The 14,098-nt window shown below is 31.0% G+C and overlaps 1 protein-coding gene across 1 annotated transcript; it reads right to left on the bottom strand.

Annotated features, from left to right (window-relative positions):
* Positions 1–691: 691 nt before the first annotated feature.
* Positions 692–8,109, bottom strand: LOC124366772 (putative gustatory receptor 28b). The gene is made up of 4 exons (XM_046823372.1): positions 7,840–8,109; positions 3,584–3,652; positions 915–1,004; positions 692–760 (listed from the first exon to the last, which is right to left on the bottom strand). The coding sequence occupies exons 1-4, from the start codon at positions 8,107–8,109 to the stop codon at positions 692–694; spliced, it is 498 nt and encodes a 165-aa protein (XP_046679328.1).
* Positions 8,110–14,098: the final 5,989 nt, after the last annotated feature.

Raw genomic sequence — 14,098 nt, forward strand, 5'->3', positions numbered from 1 at the left:
ATTCTCATAAATTGATTAATACTACGTATTTTTATTTAAAAAATATTGAAACTATACAACGCAATACGAAAACAAGTCCATAAGAACACTCCAGCTTGGATTTTGCGTGGTATAAAAACTGTATCGGAGTGAAGGTTTCATCTATTACGCTTTTTAATGGTCAAAGACAATTTTTATTTTAGAACTGTAAGTGACAAGTCCCTTTTTTCAAATGGAGTTTGTTTTGGAATAATGATATAATGTATTTAATATGAGACTTCTCCAAATGGCTTACTTACTAGGCTCACCTTACAAATACCACTAATTAACGATTAACACGTAACAATTGATAAGTAATGGTTAGTAACAATAATAAATATATAACTGATATATATTTATATGTAGAAGTATATATAATTTCCTAAATATATACTTAAATTTAAATCTTTTTAATCTGATCTTAAGTCTTGAGTGTTTATAATAAAGTACATGCAAATGTAGAATGGCTATAAACATACACTTTTGACAGATTTTCTTGAACGTGGCAATAAGACAAACTCTACATCGGCTTTGGAAATATAATTCTCTTGAACCAGAAGTGCTAATACACGGGAAAAACTTACAAAAGGGGTGCAAAGTCGCGGGAAAACAACTAGTACCTAATAAATACAAAGTTGAAGTATAGGGACTTGGTTTTGAAACCCATGTTACTCTAGATGGATGGTGGTTGAGCCTGGAATTGGATCAGTATTACCAGGTACGTTGTCACCGCTCCAGCCATCTGTACAAACAGAATACATTGTCAGTCAACATACTATGTCAGGTTTGGTGCTACATTATATATGAGTTATAGATAGAATAGTATTCAGGATTGTTATTACAGTAGACACAATATAATTAGACTGCGTAGGTTTCATACAAAACGAAATATCTACCGCTGTGAGGGTTTCGTTGTGCATCGGAAAGTATCCAAGAGCAGAGAATCTTGCGTTGTGATGGGGAAACTGCAGGAGAAACCCTTCCAGCTGGAAAAAAGATCTAATGATTATAACCAATTGATTGTAAAAACATTTCTAATAGATTAAAATTTTGATAGATCTCTAAAGGATGCAAAGGGGATAAATATGCAACCGGCCATCAGCATGTGAGAGATTGTTAAGGTAATTAAATAATACGAGATGTAACTGTCTGTATATGACAAACAATAAACTGCTTTCACCTTGTCTGGATGTAAGTCTTTTGTTAGAAACAACATGTTATATTAGGAATATCTTAAGCTATGGCACTAGAATTTACAAACTTTGAGACTATGTTTTTAATATTATCTTACAAATAACAATATTATTTTATTAATATTTTAAAAATGATGAAATTTAATAATTTGTAAAACCATAACTTATGGAAAACAGTGAATTTTTATAAGTTTTACTTCATGAAAAGCGTTAGTTAAAAATGAGTTAAATTTCATGTTATGAGAATGATTAACGGATTACTAACTTGAAAAAAATAATTGATAGTTGTAAATAACAAATTAAATATTTGTTCGAATTTGTGTTGATTTATAAAATAGTTTACTTATTTCAATATTAGGATTATTATTTCAAACTTTTTGCGATTTTATTATAAAATTAAATACTAGATAATATGAAACTTAAATTGTTTATCTCTATTATGAATACTAATGGAGCTAAACAGACTTAATACACAAGTGGTTTGCAAAGGCACACAAAATATTATCAATGGTGTTTAAGTTAGCATAAAAGTGTTAGTATTACAAAATTTGGATTCGGAGGACATTAAGATCTTTTTATTATTGCATTTAAAAAATAGCCCAGAATTAAAAAGATACACTTTTATCTTCACACTTACAGTGAATTTAATACAATAGGTAAAATCCGGCATTGAAAAATAAATTTATTGCCTCTATTTTACACCCACAGTGGCTACGTCGATTCGTTTAAAGGAAACTATGAATTTAAACGTATCTGTGTTATAAACATATTATTGTGTTGTTATTTGATACTGATGTTGTGAGTATGGGTTTAGTTATTTTATTCTAATTTTTATAAATGTAATAATTCATTGTGTGTTTTTAAATAATTCATTTTATTAGTACTATAATCGTTTTTAACTTTATAGGTTGTTCTTTTATAATTTCCGTTTTAATTGGCTTTTAGCTTTTCGGAACAATGCCAGGTCCCGTTTGGGTCCTTTGAGAGAGAGGATACAGTACCATAATCGTATTCTTAGAATTGATTTGAAACATCTCATATTACTTCATCTTATATTATCGATGTCTCTATGTCTCAGTTTTTGTGTAGATGATGGCCTTTTGTATGTAGAGTGTCAATAATGTGAGGATCTTTAACTCGAAAAATGCTTTTCGGCAGCTTTCTCTTTGTAGAGTGAGGACTCTTTCAAGGTTTTTTGCGGTGGCTCCACCCCACGTAGCTATGTCGTATCTTAGGTGGGATTCAAGAAAGGCAAAGTATGCAGTTCTTGTTGCCTCTGAGATGCTTATTTGCTTGAGCCCGAATAAGGCAAGCGCCTGCACTGATCTTCTTGCACAGCTGGTCCATGTGTGTTTTCCACAAGATGCTGGAGTCTATTATGATGCCAAGATGCTTGGTGTTGGTTTTATAGTCCAGTACATTGATCCTTCCATTTTATTTTTATTTTTAGTGTAAAGACTGAACAGCTTTAGTGTCATTGAGGATTAATTCATGGGGATCACAGTATTCTTTGATCAAATTGATAGCTGCGTCAGTGTTAGTAGTAAGTAACCAATTTTCTTTTTTTTGCATGTGTGACAACCTTATCGTATGCGTACATTACTCGGCAGGTCGTTTGTTAGTAGTAGAAATAATGCTGGTCCAAGACTGAGCCTTGCGGTATCTCTCGCTTTACTTGGAGTAGTTTAGAGTGGACCCTTTTGTTGTATCACCAGCAGCGTGCAGCAGCTCAACGCGTTGTTTTCTGCCACTCAGATAGCTTAAGAACCAGTTTTCTGATTGTACAGCTAGCCTCAGGGCTTTCATTTTTTTATTAGATAGTTATGACTTAGGCAATAAAAGTCCTTGGTGAAGTTCATAAAAAGACTAGTAACTGCACAGCCTTCCTCCAGCCTGTCCAGGATGTTCTCGACAAGCTGTATCAGGACCGTGGACGTCGATTTGCCCTTAAGGAATCCATGTTATTGGTGTGTAAACAATTTGTTTTTGTTGCGGTAGTGCGGGAGTTATTACATTACAATTTTTTCAATTATTTTTGAAAAATTTGGTATGAGAGAGATTGGGCGGTAGCTATTAATCTCTGTTGTTGGTCGCTTCTTGAATTTGGGATAAACTTTGGAGATTTTTAGTTGGTCAGCGAAGATTCATTGTTGAAGTAATTTATTTACGATGTTTGTCAGTGGCACAGTTAGTTCTTTTTTGCTGTTATTTGTAAATTAGGCGGATATGTCATCTATGCCTGAGGAGGTTAGAACTATGTTATATTTTAACGGATACAATTTAAGGATTACAATACAAATCGAGTAAAATGAAACTTAAAGCATATTGATTGGTTACACAAAATAATTATAATTATATTTTTTTATTATTACCTTTCTCCGTAGGACCGGGTCCAGGCTACTGTTGGTAAACTTGCATATCATCTGGCTAGTCTCGATAGCCTAGAATAATAATTGAAATTAACAATTTTGAAATGAAACTTGCCCATATACTTGAAACTATAAATTAACCAATTAAACTAACTAAATATTTATAAGTGATCATAACCAAATGTGATTATATCTTATTCTTATATCTGATACAACGCGCGCTCGCTTCGGGGCGGAGGTCATGGCCTTGATGCTGGGGGCTCAGGGGGTATAGCGGTTGGCGGCTTTGGAATGTGGTACTTAGGGCAACTGAATGCAATTTGAATGAATGCGTGTGTGTCTTATTGTATTGTAAATATGTATAAAGTTACATTAATTATAGATGTTTTTATTTTTTAAGTTAAGATTCTGTTAATGCATAATGTAAATAAATAGATTTATTTTTTATCATACATATATGTAATATATATATATATATATATATATATATATATATATATATATATATACAGGGGTGTATATTATGTCTGGAAACACCCAAATATATCCTTTAATAATTTTAAATATAAATTTGAAACCTCTTACAATCGTGATAGAGATTGGGCATCTTACTTTTTGGAACAATGTTTTGTTATGTCACACCAACGGGGGACGTCTCCTGCCGAGGGTTATCGTGAATATTCTTAATGGAAGCCTATACCTTGTGATACATAATTTTAAAGGTAATAGCTTACTGAATTGAATGCCACAAACCGCATCTCAAAGGAATTATTTCTATCAGAAAATAGAGCATTTTTAGTATTGAAAATTTACTGATGTTCAACAATGTAATTTTAACATGGTTCTTGCCACAAAATGTGTTACACTAAATTTTTAGCATTTTTTTAAATGTTCAATTAAATAAAACAAAAATTTCATTTTAAGCTGGTTCTATTAGCACAAATTTGCCAGTTTTTATTACAGTACAATTATGGAAATACTTATGTTATTGATTTCTTATTACAAATAAAAAATAATGTATGCTGTTAGAAAAAGTCTTACAACAAACGTTTTACCTGCATTTGGTGTCAAAGCAATTGTTCGAACTGTGTTCCTTCTACGGTTTGACAATGAGCCAATCTTGTGTAAAATTGATTCGACAGAGTTGCCTAACATTTCTTCAGTTATCAAAGCAATCTCCTCTATAATCCTGTTTCTTAGGCTTCCAAAATTATGAGGCTTTCTTCTATAAACATTGGATTTTTAAATGACCCCATAGGAAATAATCGATTGGTGACAAATCCGGAGATCTTGGAGGCCATTCGATTTCTCCTCTTCGGCCAATCCATTTATGAGGAAACCTTAAATCCAAATACTCTCTTACCTGTCTCCCATAATGGGGTGGAGCACCATCCTGCTGAAACCATACATTATCAAAGTATTCTCCTGATGCAATTTGAATAGCTGGGATTATTTCATTTTGGAGCATATTGTAGTAAAGTTCGGCATTTAAATTTCCATTGATGAAAAAGGGTCCAACAATTTTGTTACCTAAAATTCCACACCATACGTTCAGTTTTTGTGGTTGCTGTGAATGGGACTCAGTAATCCAATGTGGGTTTTCACTAAGCCCAGTAACGGCAATTGTGCCTGTTAACATTGCCATTTAGGAAAAAAAGTTGCCTCATCAGAAAATAGTATGTTGGTCAGAAAATCTCTATTGTCATCACATTTGCGCATCACAAGTTCACAAAACTCAACTCTTCTGTCGTAATCATCCTCACTTAACTGTTGGACTAAATGAACTTTAAATGGTTTGTATTTATTAATTTTCAAAAATCTTACTCACAGACATAGGGTGCATATCATGTTGCTGGTGCAGCTTTTCTGAGCGATGTATGTGGGTCTTCAATAAATGTTTGCAAAACATCTAGTGCATGTTCTTCATCTGTTGCAGATTGTATCCTACCCGACTTTGGCCGATTACGTACACTCCCTGTCATTTCAAAACGCTCAATAGTTTTTGATATTGTTGTGAAACACTTATGGGATTCCTTTCTGGGAAAGTGTCATTAAACAAATTACAAACTTCCCGATAAGATCTTTGACGATCGCCATATCCTCGCATCATCAACTGAGTAATTCGTTCTCTTTCAGACAATTCCATTAAAATGCCAAATAAAAACTGAACTACTGTAATTAGATAACTTGTTGACAGCAATGCTTCAGAGACACTGATTAACTCGACAGGAATGTTATGTACTTTGTCCATTTGTAATTCCCAAGCTTAGACCTGTCTAGTGAAAGCTCCATGCTCAAACAAACTGAAAACCTGTAGACCAGATGATTAATAACACAATAATGTTTCTCATAGGCTAGTGACCTTTGTCTCTTTAAACCTTCCTGCTGACTGGAAAAACACCAAGTACAGATTCATAAGTAATCAGAGAAAGTGACTCATAAGTTTTATTCATTGTAATAAAAAACTGGTAAATTTGTACTAATGAAACCAGCTTAAAAATAAATTGTTTATTTTTATTTTAATTGAACATTTAAAAAATGCTAAAAAATTAGTGTAACACATTTTGTGGCAAGAACCATGTTAAAATTTACATTGTTGAACATCAGTAAATTTTCAATACTAAAAAATGCTCTATTTTCTGATAGAATAATTCCTTTGAGATTGCGGTTTGTGGCATTCAATTCAGTAAGCTATTACCTTTAAAATTATGTATCACAAGGTATAGGCTTCCATTAAGAATATTCACGATACCCTCGGCAGGACGTCCCCCGTTGGTGTGACATAACAAAAACATTGTTCCAAAAAGTAGATGCCCAATCTCTATCACGATTGTAAGAGGTTTCAAATTTATATTTAAATTATTAAAGGATATATTTGGGTGTTTCCAGACATAATATACACCCCTGTATATATATATATATATATATATATATATATATATATTAAATTGTATAAATGGCAATTGCCTAATTTAATTTCAATAAACATTGAATCGCAAAAAAGTACTTGCTCCGCCGGGAGTCGAACCCGGATCTCTCACTTGCGGGTGAATGTGCTACTATTACACCACAGAGCGCTCACTTTTTCCGATTCAATTTTTTTTTTTTTTTTTTTTTTTTTTTTTTTTTTTTTTTTGTATTTGGCCGTATCTGTCACATATGCGTTTTAAATAAGCAAACTAACATATGATAGGAAGACCAAATACCTGTCAAACGACTTTTATTTACATTAAATTGTATAAATGGCAATTGCCTAATTTAATTTCAATAAACATTGAATCGCAAAAAGTACTTGCTCCGCCGGGAGTCGAACCCGGATCTCTCACTTGCCGGGTGAATGTGCTACTATTACACCACAGAGCGCTCACTTTTTCCGATTCAATTATTATTTTTTTTTTTTTTTTTTTTTTTTTTTTTTTTTTGTATTTGGCCGTATCTGTCACATATAATAATAAAAAAAAAAAAAAAAAAAAAAAAAAAAAAAAAAAAAAAAAAAAAAAAAAAAAAAAAAAAAAAAAAATTTAATCGGAAAAAGTGGAGCGCTCTGTGGTGTAATAGTAGCACATTCACCCGGCAAGTGAGAGATTCCGGGTTCGACTCCCGGCGGAGCAAGTACTTTTTGCGATTCAATGTTTATTGAAATTATATTATATATATATATATGTATGTGTGTGTGTGTGTGTGTGTGTGTGTGTGTGTGTGTGTGTGTTAGTTTACTTTTTAAGAGGTTAAGTGGTAGAGAGGACTTTATAGTCCTAACTTCGCCTCTAATAAAGACATTTTTCATTTCATTTCACTACGCATCGTAAAAACTTTAAGGACAAAAATGTACCCTACTTCATATTCCTTGATTGAACAGGCGATTGAAAGGTTAAAGAGATGTCTGCAAAGATCCTTGAACTCGGTTTTCGACATGAGATGAAACCTTATCTCTGCAACCCATCTCATTTTGTTGCACGATGACTGGTTAAGCAATTGACGTCTCCAACAAGCGATGTATTGGAATTTATTTAAAAAAATCTATATTTTAGTTATAGTTTACACTCCTAAAATGCATAAAATCACGTATTAATTATACACGTATTAATTAAAATCATCAAGTGTCGTGGACTAAAACACATCCGGAATTATAGCTTATCCTTTATGTAGGATGTAATAGAAGATTCTTACGAAATTTTTGTTTTATAGAGCTATTTCGTATAATGAGTTACATAAAACGCTAGTAAAAAATAATTAAGAACTTGCTAATACACATTTACCGAGTTAGTGACGTCTGTGCTTGAGTTTACCAACACAACCACGTAGTAAATATGAGTAAGGATCCAGGCTCCTTCAGTAACGATGGAGAACATATTGCCATCTCTGACGTACAAGAAAAAGGTGTAACACGTTATAGTGATGAGAATAAATGAGTTAAATATCACGGAAATCAGCTGATAGCAGTAGAAGACATTAGCCTGGTGTACGGCGCCACACAGCATCCAGTAGGTGTTCATCAGTATTTTAAGTTTCTTAGTCGTCAAGAGCATATTGCCTAGAAAAATTAAAATTGGAGAAAATAAAGCATTTGTTTCATAAATTCAATAGGTTATTTTAAAACTACTTCTAACGTGTCAATGATATCTTAGACAGTAATCGTACTAAAAGGTTTCCTTAGATTCTTGTAAGCGACATTTTAATTTTAGGTTTACAAAATGTTTCTTTTGCATTAGATTGTTCATTTTATATGGGAATAACCTAAATGTACCAAAGTTTTAAATATTTAAACACTTAACAGACTCCCAGTTATAGGCCACGGACAACAATACATCAACACTTATTTATTCATATCAAAATCACAACAACTTTTTTTCGAGTAACCGAAAACTAAAACTAATGTTCTTTACTTATGCCTAATTTAAAACATGAATACTTAATACCTCTTATACTGTGCATAGATTTTTTTAATTAACCCTAAAAATCAAATAACGTTCTTTTTACACAAAGAAATTTATCCTAAGATTAGCCAAAATTGAATATCTATAAGAAATATTAAACATGTAGAACAATTTAAAACCTTAAACTCTATTTGAAGTAACAATAATGGAAAAATTTAATCTTAACGTCTATCTTTTTACATGTATAAAAAAAATTATTTTAAAATTAATCATCTTTATTGAAATTTAATGAAATAGCATTATACAGAAAACGTACATGTACGTAGAATAAACTTTGATTAACAAATAAGAATAAAATAATAATAAATGTACAATACTACATAAAAATCTCGAAAAATAAATGAATATAAAAAAAATATAATCTTTGTATAAAATAATCCTTAAGAACAGCTTCAACCCAAATCCCATACACAATCTTTGTAATTCAAATTCCACGTTACCTATGTTCCTGTAGCGTTTTTAAAAGCTACATTGATTTATTTTTGTAATTAAAACTTAAATTAAATGAAAATTTAGGGATCGAAATATTGGGATTTAATTTTAGATTAGATTGTGAAATGTCAGGGTAAAAACGAACATGTACTCATTTGGCAAGTTAGTACTGGTAGTTTTAAATTGTTAGGAAGGCAGGTTGACTGCCTTGAATTGATTAGAACTTGTCTTGTTGCGAGTATTGTTCTCCTTGTTTGATACAGCTGGACCAATGAGAGAACACCGCGGATGTCCTGAAAGTTGGTTGGAAAGGGAAGTATTTAAGCGTCCGCTCATAATGTTCGCCCTTCTTATGGTTATTTTCGTGATTAAGTTGATTACAGTGCGCCGTGTTTCATAATTTTTTTTCCGCGAGGGATTTTGAGGTAAGCACCAAATTTATTGTACGTTTTATTGAAATAGTCTTCTTGATCTGATATTAAATTCATTTTGTTGTCTTTTTATAGGAAAAAATTAAATTCATAGAAACTACAGAGTAATCTGAATAACTTATTCTCGAGGAACAAAAGAGCATAATAGAATCATACAAGTTACATTTGGTTCATGCTTGCAAGAAAAGCGAATTAAAATTGAATTTTGTTCATAAATTTAATTAAGATTTGGAAAAGTAGCAATTTATTAATATTTAATTGGATCTGTTTTATTGTGAATTATTAATTGGAAATTAATTGAACATTAATAATTGTTTGAGAGAGTTGTAATCGGAATTGCAGAGACTTGAAAGTTAAGGTTCAAATAGTGGAAAGAGAAGTTTAAATTTTTATTTTGAAATTTTGAGTGAACTTAGAAGTGAACATTTTTATTTTAGTTATTTCCAAGTTGTATTTCATTTTTTATTTTAAAAACTTTATTATTTTATTTTAGAAGAGAGCTCTGATTTTTAGTTTGATATATTTGATTAATATTTTTATTTCTTGCCAAAAGATTTTCTAAATTTACTAAACGGTTTGTCAATTATTTGTGGAAAATAGAGTGATGAAAATTCTGAAACTTTGAACTTATTAATTTGCCAGCTTAAAATAAATCCATTGTTTTTATTTAGAACTGTGATTTTTATTTTAGACAAACCAGATAATATTTAATAGTTAAACAATTTAGTAATAAATTGCACTGAATATTTACTAGGAGCTTAGTAATCAAAAAAAAATATTTTATATCGTCTTGGATGTCTGATTGATAATTTAAATATTAATACTCTGGAATATTAATATCTACAATCCAAGTCGTTATATTGACTGCGACACTCTGCTTTAAAGTATCCAGTGAATTTTTAATAAACTTATACAAACTGTTATAAACTTTGTTAGAACACTTTGGCAAGAACTTGTGTTGTCTAGTTAAGTTGTGATAGTTAAGTTAAATTTGTTTAACCAAAAAATGGCTCTCAAAGTGGAATCTCAAAGTAAGGACGAATTAATTTATGAACTGTGGTTTTGTGGGGTGGAAACAATTACTGATAGCACTGTAGATAAACTTAGACAGTTATTGAGACAGGTAGTAGGTCTCAACATTATTGGCAATAAGCTAAATTTGTCTAGTAAAGTAAGTGGCAATGAGGAACATAAACAATGTGCTGCTATGTATGAAGTGTTATTGCCTTCGAGTGGAAAAGGCAATAAAGGGTTCTAATAATTTGGAAATTTTGCGGTGCCAGGTTAAAAATTGCTCATTGGATAAGGCGAATGAACAACCTGAAGGGTCTATTTAAATTAACGGATAACTTGATCAAAGAGATTGATAAAATGTCAGAGGGTTTTTTAGCTCAGGAAGAGTCATTGAAATCAGTAGAGTTGGACGAACAATTATGCAGTGAAATAGAACGCCGACTATCAGAATCTAACCTGGAGACGGAAAATGAAAGTGTAGCACTTGAAAATATTACGAAAGGACCAATTCCCGTTAATATGTGTAATGAGGTTTTCGTACCTGAGAATCGTTCAATTGTATATGATAAGTTACCTAACCCACTTGAAAGGTATCTTAGAATGTTCAAGGTAACAGACGGGTTAAATGTAAATAAACTATTGGAGTTTTTAAAAGTTTTAAAAAAATTAAAAAACGAAACGATATGTTCTGATCAAGAAATCCTGGAAATTTGCGTGTCTTATTGCCAAGGTCCATTATTGGCAAAAATTTTGGAAGCGAAAAGGGTATGGACAACCCGTTAGTGTTGTTCATGAAAATTTGTTAATAACTTTTGTACCCCTTTGTTATCACGAGAAATACAAATTTGAAAAGATCTATCGCCCCCAAAAATGTAATGAAAGCCTGAGTGGTTTTATACTGGATGTTAAGGAATGGGTTAGTATATTAGCCACATCAATGTCAGAGAGGGAAGTAGTAGATATTATTAAAACGGGTTTAAAACCCAGACACCCGCAATAAAATTATATTTATGGGAAATCCTACTTCGCTCAAAGAGTTGGATGAAATCTGCATAAGGTGCCAAAATATTGAGTATCCGGATAAGTTGAAGATGGTTCAACAAGGCTCCTCAAGCAGGGAAAATAGGTCTATAACTAATCATATTCAATTAGGCCATAACAATCAAGTTGTATGTTTTAGATGTAAGAAAATAGGACATTACGCTAGAGACTGTAGAACTTGGCATGGTAATGAGGTTAGTAATCAACCTAAATTGACTGTTGAAAGGCCACCCCGTTTCTCGAATATTCGAAAAAGCCTGTAAAAGGGGAGGGCTTAGAAAAAGGTAGCTTAGATTCTAACCCTTCCCGTGAACTGGACACTCAACAAGATTTTTAAATACAGTCCCCAACAAAAATCCGGACATATTAACCACATGTGGCAGAAACGCCATGAGGAAAGCCATAGTACCTTGCCAAGTTATTATAGTTGTTATAGTTATAGTTCCTTGAAAAGAAAAGGAATACATAGGGAAAATATGACAGATACCACAGTTATAAAAAGGTATAATAATAACTACTGAAAATGAATAATCCAATATACGGTTAAGCTGAAGAAAATTAAAGATTTAGTTGTACGATGCTAAATTAAACATACTTGGAAAATCTTTGTACGAACTAAAAATAATAAAAACAGTGTTAATATAAAAATATTTATGATTTTGGCTTCATCCGCCACTTTATAAAAAAATTACGGATCAATGAGAGTAACTTAATAAAATGTAGGAATATTATAGTGCGTTTAAAATGTGCTATATCAACATTTATTTTGGTATTAAAGAAATATATCAAATTTTATTTGTTACTCATGGTGTTAATTTTGATACTTGGAGTAAAAAAAAAATTAAAAAGTAATAAACTTTGAAATAATAAAACGTTATTTAAAATAAGGAAACATTCTCGTCAGTTATAGCACATTATAATGTAATATTATTTATTTAAAGCAGTTAATAACAATTTATCTTCTTGTATATTTTAGGTAAACTAATATTTCAGAATAGCTTACAGAGTGACAAAATTCTATAATCGACTAAATACTCTAAATTACACTATACTAATATTATATATAATACAAGTGAACACTAACGCGCAGAAACTCAGCTTAGTAATGTATATGTTCTTATATTTAAATAATGGTTTATTTACATACATTTTAAAAATTATTATTTAAAATGTATTGCTAACAAAATAGTGTGCTAAATTAAGATTAATGTTTTGATTTTAAAATATGTCAGGTCAATTGAAAAATATTAATATTAATTCGGGATTAGATACATACCCTGTATTATAATAGTTTTAATTGAATATTTAATTAACCAACCTTAGAATATAAATTAAAATTGTTCTAAAATAAAAAGAATTGCTGTACCATTTAGTGTGATTGGATGTGTAATTGAAAAAAAAACTTGTTCCTCAAATAATACAAATACCAGCAGACATTAATAATTGGTACTTTTCCGATTTTCCAAGTATAATTCAAAAGAATATTTCATTATTAAATATAACTAAAAGAAAAACAGGAATAAATTTCAATATAGGCTATATAATCAAAATGTGTATTTATTCTTAAAAGTAACAGAGTATATGCATCTTATAGCATCTTAAAATAAATAATTACTTTTGTATCTATATTAAACGTGCATGAGGATTCTCCATTTAAATAATTTTACTTGTTTTTTATAGTAATAATTACCGACATCAGATGATTTGAAAGTGTAATTAGATTTTTGGACATTTGCCATCAGAGGATGTTACAAAAATAGAATATATATTTCTGAACTCTATTTTCCCTGGTGTCATAAAACCTTAAGGTACAAGAATAATCATGACAACAAATAAAACATCTCTATGTATAAAATCAAAGCGTTCTAATTCATCATTAACTCTCAGAAAGTTTAAATTTGGCATTCGTAATCATCATGACTAGAATATAAAACTAATGAATGTCCATGAACATCAAACTCAAATACGGCTCAAAATAGAGTTTCAAACCCTAGAAAAATAAATTTTCCTTTTTTAAGCTTCCCGGTGTCCTAGATAGATAAAATAAAAAAAACAGACGTACCTCATTACTTGGATAAAATAAAACACATTTTCATAGATCAAACACCTATAAGGGTCGAAATATAATTACAAACCTAAAAGAGCTATATTTATATTTTTTCAAATTCTGGCTGTCCTATAAAAAGTAAAATTTGACACACATGCCACACTCTCAACAGTCAAGGTTACCGGATTCCGTAATACCTTTTACTGGAAGTAGATTTTCATGTCCGAAAGTGAGCTTTTTGTGATGAAGCCTTTCAGACCAGTGTATGTATGTATTATTTAGATCCGGCAACAAGGCAAATAAAACGATCGCATAGAAAATGCCTTATTGAACAGGAAGTAGTATCTTGTTTCCTGAACATCGCATGTGTTTCTTTCATGAGTGAAACGATATTATGGTGCCAGAAATAATGAAATAAAGTCGATAAAAGTTAACGAAAGTAACTCTTTTCTTAAAAATTTATATTATTAAATGTCGTATTGTAATGTAACTCAAATGTATACTGCGTGTGTTTATTAATTTAAATCAATTAAATACGTTTTTCCAAAGTAAAAAGTGGTCTCCTGAAACACGGTGTAAATGACCCTGATCATCCTCTCAAGTAGTTTATTTCAGG

Source organism: Homalodisca vitripennis, chromosome 7 (genome assembly GCF_021130785.1).
Source record: "Homalodisca vitripennis isolate AUS2020 chromosome 7, UT_GWSS_2.1, whole genome shotgun sequence".
NCBI classification, from domain to species: Eukaryota; Metazoa; Arthropoda; class Insecta; order Hemiptera; family Cicadellidae; genus Homalodisca; species Homalodisca vitripennis.